General features: G+C 44.5%; 1 protein-coding gene across 1 annotated transcript; it reads right to left on the bottom strand.

Moving 5' to 3' along the window:
* Positions 1 to 511: 511 nt before the first annotated feature.
* Positions 512 to 6,988, bottom strand: BMP15 (bone morphogenetic protein 15). The gene is made up of 2 exons (XM_029240827.1): positions 6,587 to 6,988; positions 512 to 2,580 (listed from the first exon to the last, which is right to left on the bottom strand). The coding sequence occupies exons 1-2, from the start codon at positions 6,912 to 6,914 to the stop codon at positions 1,724 to 1,726; spliced, it is 1,185 nt and encodes a 394-aa protein (XP_029096660.1). The 5' UTR covers positions 6,915 to 6,988; the 3' UTR covers positions 512 to 1,723.
* Positions 6,989 to 8,934: the final 1,946 nt, after the last annotated feature.

Below are 8,934 nucleotides of genomic sequence, written 5' to 3'. Positions count from 1 at the left end.
TGAGATGAAGAGAAATGCCTGAGCCCATTCCTAAAGATACAGTAAAGAAGATAGATGGACAAAAGCATGCTAAGGAATAGCTCCTCAGGCAGTAGAATAAAATTTGTATATTTATAGACATGTAAGATGTTTAGCTTAGCTGGAACCAATTTAAGGGGGTGGTAAAAATGAGTTAATCTACAATGGATAGGGGATAAAGAGATAGGGATTTACATTTGGCAAATATATGAAGCCACCCTAAATCAGTACCATTCCACTGATAATTACCATAAGACAAGTCAAGGAACAGTTGGGCAGGGGAAATGCCTTACTGGGCTTCCTCAGAGGGGCCCTTTGGTGAGGGCTGATTGCTAGCAGTGCTGCCTTAAGAGAGAACTTCATTGGCGCCTCCAGCCTCACCCTGGGGGATTAGGGTTGAGTTCCTGGCCATAGCTAAAGGGAACAAATGAAATAAATCCCTTCCACCCACTCTCTCCCAATCCCCAAAACATTCAAGATTTTCTTTAACAACAACAAATGATTTATTTGCAACACAGCCCAGTCCCCATCATTTCAATACAGCACAAGAGTAGGAAAGAGTCACACTGCAAGCATCATTTAGTTCAAGGCAGAGTTCCATGTCTCCCAATACAGCAAGCCCGTCTCCCCCAGAGACCCATGCCCGGAGCCCAGCTGAACACACAAACAGGCAAGCTCAGAATGAAGTCGGCCCCAGGCCTCATCACATTTCACCCTTCCCCCACAGCCCTTTTAAGCTTCCTAACTGCAGCCTTCTACCCCCTCCACTTCTAACCAGGCCAAGTCCCAGCCTCCTAGCCACCAGGGAGCTTTCTTTGTGGGATCATTATCAGGGGTTTAAGGGTTACCTAAAATGAGAAAATACCCTGTGAAATCTATTGTTCCATAGAAAGTTTAAAACGACTCCCCCATACATAATCCTAATCAGCAATGACAGCTCTTCATCTCTTCACCGTAGACCGGCGATTTTGAAGTGACTGTCATCTCAGCTCCATACACACTTCCCTACTGGCCTTATTAAAGACTGCTCTCCTCACCCCAGGGTATAAAGGAAACCCAGGTATTTCCCCCAGGTTCAGAGCCTGAGAGGAAAAGCCCTGATGGCTTAGAAAAAGACTCCCTTCCTTCTGTTCCCCTCAAAAGATTTTTATGGAGATTATTGCCTAAAAGTTTTCTAGTCCATCTGAGAAACGGTTTTAGATTTAGAGGGAAATCCAAATACAGAAGCAGGCAGTCTTTCCGATATGGTACTAGTTTCTAGGATTCAGAAGGCAAGGAAGAGGAGTATAAAATCTCAAGTTGCTTTCTTCACCCCAAATCTTCTAGATCCTCAGAAGATGGACTCTAGGACGATTCCACCTTTCCCAGGACTTGGCGGTACAATTCCTAAAGTTCTACCATCATGGACTGGTGACGTTTGACAAAGTCACAATAAAGAAAAGACAAGAAAATAGAGAGGGCCTCTCCAAAGGAAGATCTTAAACATTAAGGGCTCTGACTAATAGTCAAAACATACTGATGTTTGATATCAGAACTATTTTTATAAAGTAAAGTAGGGGAAGAGACTTAAGTAACAACACTGAAGGCAAGGAATAGAACCTATAGATTGGGTAGAGCATCACTTGCAGCTTTAACATTAATATTAGTTTATTTTAAACCCTTTTCTAATTTCTCAGGCAAACCTGAGCTAGCTGTACTTTTGCTATCACCTGCACGTGCAGGACTGAGCAATCATATCCTCATATTCCTTGTACAGGATACTCCCATTTGCTTCAATCAGAAGAATGCTAATGGGAACATACTTATAAGGGACACAGGAGGGCTGAGGGACGCTCTGGTCCACCAGCTCATTGACAAGGTTCTGGATGATGGCATGATTGGGAGAATTGAGACCATAGTGTAGTACCCGAGGGCAGACTCCCTTACAATAGTTTGGAGTATAGAGATGGGGAGCAATGATCCAGTGATCCCAGCCCAGCTGCTGGAAGCTGACTTGGAAAGGGTGGAGGGAACACTGGTTACTTTCAGGCCCATCACGCTCCCTGGAGCGGCCAGGAACCTCAGATGCGATACTGCCTGCTTGACGAGCCCTCCGCAAGAGAAGAGAAGGATCTATTTCCGTAAACTCTTCCAGGCCTCTTGGGAGAAGTTTGGCCTTCTGAACACTCTGAGTGTCATTGAAATAGAGTAACAAGAAAGCAGTGTCCAGGGATGAAGTGCCATGCCACCGGAGCTCAAGAACCTCACTACCTCTTGGCTGCTGACACAGGAAGCGGAGTCGTAGAACCCTGTGCCCCTTGTGATTCCAGAGATTTTGCCCAACATGTTGCGTGATATCCATCTCTGTCCAAGCTTCGGGCAGTAGGGAAGGCTTTGAGGAGCCACTTCCTGAAGAAGGAAAGTGATCGGTTGGGCTTTTCTGGACCCAGGGCTCCACATGGCAGGAGAGGTGGGAGTGAGCTAGGTGAAGTTGATGGCGGTAAACCACAGTGGCTCTGACTAGTTGGTATGCTACCCAGTTTGGTCTCAGAGGAAAGTCCAGGGTCTGTTTGTGCCAGGGGCCTGCATCAGTAAGAGGGAACAAGAGCAGAGCATTAGCTTCTTACCTCCTAGCCTGAGTCTCGCTCAAAAACCTGCTCAGTGCAAACTGACAAGCAGCCCTAAAATGAATTCAAGATCATAATAATAACTATCATCTATTGAGCACTTACTAATGTATTAGATGCTTTACATACATTAACTCTTGAATCCGCAAGAGCCTTATGAGATAGTTATTTTCCCCATTTTGTAGACAAGGAAATTGAAGCTCAGAGAAGCTATGCCAGAGGACACACAGCCAGTGTGTTAGAATAAAGATTTGAGCCCAAGTATTTTTCCCTTAAGACAAATTGTGTCTAACTTTTAGATCACTCACAGCACCAGGCTGAGAAAAACACCTCAAATGCAGAATTGTGTATATATATTGTATGTATTATTAGCTGACTATTAAAGGTGACCAATAAGGAGGGTCATTGAGACATACATGAATAACAAATCATGCAGCTTTAGGGTGACAGTCCAATACTGGGGGCTATGGTCCGCCATCACTTCAAATCCGGGGCTGAGATGGCACAAAATAATTTTGTCTATCCACTCCTAGTGGGGGCAGGTATTTACCATTTCTGCCTTCTATTTGAATTTCTTCTTGAGCAGCTATTCCCTTCTTGGGCTGTTTCCCCCTTAACCCTCAGTCTCTCCCTTTTCCATTCCTTACTGGAAATGATTCTTCATTTACCCCATTCATTGTGAATACCATTTTCAACAAGGCCCTGTTCATGTAAATATTTCGTTAGCTAAGAAGTCTACTTAGAAGCTATATGCCTTAGTGATTAAGAGTTTTAATCTAAACTGTGATGCTGACACCCAGTGGCCAAAGTGTTGGAAAGCTGGGCCTGCAGTGCTCTGACCTTCTGCGCCCTCTCCTGGCAAATGTCAAGAGCAACAATTACAAAAACCACGCACAGCAAGAAAAAGCCTGTCATCTTCACACATCAGTAAACATTCCCATGGTAATTTACATATTATTCACCTAACCTTCCTTCTCCACTGAATCCAGGAGCCTGGAATTCTTCAGTAGGCCTGGGACGTTCAATATAGAAACTCTTTAATGTTTTGATGCATCAGGATTTTTTTAATATTATGTATCTAAGTTTCAGGTGTAAAGCATCATAATTCAACATCTGTGTACACTACAGTGTTATCACAATCACAAGCCTAGTTACCATCATCTGTTATCACACAGTTGACTCCCTTCACCTATTTCACCCACTCACCCCCCACCCCCTTTCCCTGGTGGTAACCACTAATCTAATCTCTCTACCTGAGTTTGTTTTTATTTTTTGTTGTTCACTTGTTTTGTTTTTTTATATTCCACATATGAGTGAAATCACACATCAGGATTTTTTTTTAAGTTCATGTTCCAACTCATGCTTAATACACCCTCAAGTTTGGGGCACTTAGATATCATTCAGACAAGGCCCAAGCCAGGCTTGTATTTGCTTTCTCAAATTACTCCATACTCCCATCCTACAATAATCTTTCCAAGAGACCCACGCATACATCTGCCCCACCCTGCCTGAAAAGGAATCCAAACCCAGCCTCTAACAGGCTGTCTGGTGAGGAACTGCCCTTTCCTTTCAGACCCTGACATCACATATTTCCTGAAGCAGGGTGGGGTTGCTAAGGATCAGAGCCAAGAAGGGTCTGCTCAGAACTTTTCAGGGAAATGGCTGACTCACACATCCTGTGTGATTGAACCTGGAATAGCTCTCCAGGCAAGCTCGATTCAGCTGGGTCATCTCCTGATGGAAAGATCAGGCCCAGCTCTCTTGTCATCCATTTCTGGATCCTTTCCAGAGTCCCTAGATGCCGGTATGTCCCACAGTCACACCAGGGTACTGGCCTAATTCTAGGCATCTTCCTTTCTAGCCTCATATCATCTGTACAGAATTGATTTGTGCAGCTCCCAGTTGCACTTGGGAATGAAACCCAGATCCCTTGTAATGACCTCTGAGTCTCATATCCCATTGCTCTCCACAGTCTCACTAGGTTCCAACCATCCTGATCTTCCTTCTGTTCTTCAAGTCGGACAAGCTTGTTTCCACCCTTTAGGTCTTTGCACATGTTGTTCCCTCTGCCTAGATCAGACTTCTCCTTCTCGCTCCCCTTCTCATGCAGAGCTTCTTATCTTACAGACCTCAGGTCAAATATCACCTCTTCAAAGATGCCTTCCCTGATGATCCCATGCAAAGGGAAGATCTCTTTGCTATTCTCTATCAAAACCACCTATTTCATTCTTTGATAGCATTTACCACAATTTACAACTATCTGTGTTTACTTACTTGTCTCACCCATGAGAACCATGCCTATCTTGATCATATTCCCGCCACCTAGTACAATGTCTAGCACTTAGCAGTTGCCAAATAAATATTTGTTGAGTAAATCTCCACCCACACCAAGTTATCTTCTTTTTCCTTAATCAGAATGCATTCCCCTCCTTGTATGCATTATCTCTTTACTCCTTACGCAAAAGTCCAGCTCAAATGCCACCTCCTCAGTGAGGCCTTCCAACTGTCTCACTGCTTCCCTCTCCTTGCACTAAGCAGCAACCTATTTCTTCTTTGGAGTCCCGGGAGCCCTACTGCTTATCCTTTTCAAAGCATTTGCCACACTGCACCACCATTGTGTGATTACTTATCTATCTATTCTACCATAGTGGGGGCTCCTGGAGGTCAGGGAAGTGGTTATTTGCCTCTTTATACCCAACCCAAACACAGTGCTTGGTGCTCAATTAAAATCTGTTAAGCAGTCAGCACAACAGGGTAATTAAAAGCACAGGCTCTGGAGCCTGAAACCCTGGGTTAGAAACCCAGCTCTGTTAATTACTAGCTGTGTTACATTGAGCCTCAGTTTCTTCACCTATAAAATGGGTATGTTCATGGTACCTACCCTGTATGATAGTGAGGAGGATTAATGAAAATAATGTTTGCAAAGTACTTTGCCCAATGCCTGGCACATGGTAAGCTCACACTAAAGGTTAGTTTAGGGAATTGGTAGTTGTTTTACTTGGAGGGAAGGAGGATAAATCGTGTCTGTTGTAATCGCCGAGACTAGCAAAGGCTTCAGATTGATCTCACCAGGTTCCCAAGATTTCCCTGAATGATGGCTTTCTGCATTTCACAGAGAGCCCCACACTGCAGGAGCCCACTGCTGCCCTGGAACAATGTCTAATGCAGATGTTTAAAGCAGAAGCAACCATAATGGGAACAAAGAAAACTCCAAAATACATTTGGTACCAAAAACCCGAAGTAGCAACCACAGTCTGAATAGAAAAACTGTTTGGTGTACAAGGATATCAGGGTACCACATTCAAACACAAGTAGTTACGGACAGACAGGCTTGAACTCAAATCCTGTCTCTGCCACCCACTGTCCTTGTGACCTCTGCAAGTTATTTAACTTCTCTCTGTGTTTTACTTTTATCTTTAAAAATTAGGCTAAGTGCTCCAGGACAGCTAATGAGAGTAGCTGTCATTAAGGATTAAATACGATAGCAGATGCTCACGGAGCCAGGTATACAGACTCTCAGATGTGAGCCTGTTTCTGTCCTTTCTGAGGCCTTGTAAATTTCCCCACTTCAGCATCCTGTACCCTTTGCCTTCTAAGAATAAAACAACACAAACAACCCTGCACAGGAATGTATATGGCTATTTCTCAATTATAGCTTTCAGTGATATAACAAGCATTAAGACTTTCTTTGAAAGATAGGAGCTGACACATTGCTCAGTTGCCCTGGGGCCTGGGAGAGCTTCCTCAGGTAGGCCCCAAGGCAATCTGTTCTTAAATTGGGCCCCTGAAGGGAAGCAGGCTTGGAGCCACCTTCTCCCAAGTTTTCCATCTTTTGAAAACCAAGCCTGAGAAAACCACCTTCCAGGCAATGAAGGCTGACAGTAAACTCGCAGATCCCCTTTTCTCTACGCTCTTCTTCCCCATTTTTCTCCCCTCTAGGACAATATGGTATGATAACTCACCTCTGAGAGGTCTTGCTACATTACCCAACGGCCTCACCAGCCTCACCATGGTGGCCCCAATGGTGCGGTTCTCCCTAGGGTGCCCACTCTCATCAGCTGAATGCTGGTACAACTCCAGCATATACCGCAAGGGAGGCCCTAGGACCCATGGCTTCCTCTGCTGCTTGCCAGGGGCTTCTTCTAGCAGCTCCCGAATCAGGGGCAAGGTAGGGGCCTCAGGCAGGAGGGCAACAGAAGGCTGCCCTACCTGTGTCATTTGGACCCCGTGTTCCATAAAAAACACCAGTCCCCAAAGAAGAAGGATTCTAAGGATGCTCAGGAGGACCATCTTGAAAGGCTTGGTGTTCAGCAACACTTTCCAGCACAAGCCCAAAGGATGCCACTCTGACCCTTTCCTTTCACACAGGTAATAGCATCCAGGCTCCACTACCACAAAGGATAGGGCAAGAAAAAATGAAAGGCAGGCAGGCAGGTCCTATGTTGCTTCCTCTAGGAGGATCTCCTTGACCAAAAGGAGGTCTTCTAAATTGTCCTCTTTGCATCAAAACTGACAGAAACGCAGGAGGGACAAGGCAACATGCCCCTCCTGCTCTCCAGGGCCAGGAACAAGATAGCACTTAAAAGGAGAGGTCCATCCCAGGACCTGCTCCCTTACCTTATCCACTAGGATGAAAAGAAGCAACCCTATCCTGCTCCACTCCAGAGCTTTAAAGGCAGCCTCTTAATCAGTCCTTAAAGGGCCAGAGGCCTCCTGCTCCCATCCCACTTCCATGCAGTACTTTTCCTAATGCAGCATTTCCCAAAATGTGGTCTACTAAGGACTTGCAGTAAGGCTATCTGAGGTGATTGTTAAGAATTCAGGCTCCAGGGCCCAGCCCAAAACATGAACTCTCTGAGGATAGGCTCCAGAAATCTGAATCTTAAATCCTCCAAGAAGTTCCCACTAAAATATGGGAACCTCTGTGTGAGTATGGCTGCTGGAGCTTGAAGAAGATACCTTAACAGTGGTTCTCAATCTTGACTCTACACTGAAATCACCTGGGGAGTTTTAACTATTATGGATTCCTGGGTACCATCCCCAAAGATTCTGATGATGTGGGTCTGGGGTGTTACAAGGGCATCAGGATGTTTTAAAGTTCTGCAGGTGATTTTAATGCACAGCCAAGTTTGAGAACTCTGACTTAGAATGTTCTGGTTTCCCCATGGAAGGTGTTGAGATCCTGAGTGGGCTTCATCAGAGAAGCCTGGGGCAGTGGGAGATGAATCTGTGGAAGTTGGCTGGGAGCTGACCTAGCTTGGCTGGTTAATGGAGGCATCAGGGCTGAGCCAGTTAAGGCTACCCCAGACCAGGATTCTTCAGAAAAATGGTAGGTGTTGTCCTGGCCCTGTCCAAGTAGAATCAGTTTGCTGGGGCTCTAAGGAGAAGGTGGGGCAGGAGGTCAAGATGTGGCTCTTGTGGAACAGGCATGGACTTTGTAAACAGACAGACCTGTGATTCTTTCTCTTATTAGCAGTCATTTAACCTCTCCAAGGCAAATCTCTTCGTTTCCCTGAGCCTCAGTCTCCTCACCTGTAAAATGGAGATAACATGTTTTATCTCATAGCTTGTTGTGAGGATACAAGGAAATAATCTGTGTTAATTCCACAAAACCTAATTAGGCATATGATATATGGTTACATGCTATAAATTATTTGTTTCCTTCCTCTGTTTTTTCTAACATGGCCTTGGTCCCTGGCATGTATCGTAAAACAAAAGATATGGGCCCTCTAGTTCTGGACTCAAATCCCAAGTCAACAACCCATTAGCTGGTGACCTCAAGCAAGGTTACTCCCAGACTGAGTTTCTTCATTTGTACTGCTGGCTCCTACAGAGAGTTGTTGTGAGTGTTGTATTGTGTACATTTTTATTGTATACAATGACATACAAGTAAGAGATATAAGCAGATGATTCACAATAGGCAAAACCTGAATGGCCAAAACATGAAAAGATGTAAAAGAAATCAGAAAAATGCAATTTAAAACCACATGTGCTTCCACACCCATTGAATTGGCAACATATTAAAAGTCTGATGCTATTAAATCCAGGTGAGGATGTAGAATGCAGGTAAATCTCTTACACTGCTGGTGGGAATGTGATTTGGTACAATTGTTTTAGAGAGCGATCTGGCATTACCTCTACTGAGTTTGAAGATGTGCAATTCAGGTATTGCTACTATTGCTAGAAGAGTAGCTTTTAGATATTTTGGTCTGTGATTCACAGGAATAAATATATTTTACATCAGACCCAATAGAAACACAAGCACACACACACACACACACACACACACACACACACACACACACACACA

The sequence above is a fragment of the Monodon monoceros genome, unplaced genomic scaffold, assembly GCF_005190385.1.
Source record: "Monodon monoceros isolate NGI ecotype Baffin Bay Population unplaced genomic scaffold, NGI_Narwhal_1 Super_Scaffold_22, whole genome shotgun sequence".
Taxonomy (NCBI): domain Eukaryota; kingdom Metazoa; phylum Chordata; class Mammalia; order Artiodactyla; family Monodontidae; genus Monodon; species Monodon monoceros.
Note: the sequence above shows the minus strand (reverse complement) of the source record. Positions and strands in the feature narration are given on the sequence as shown.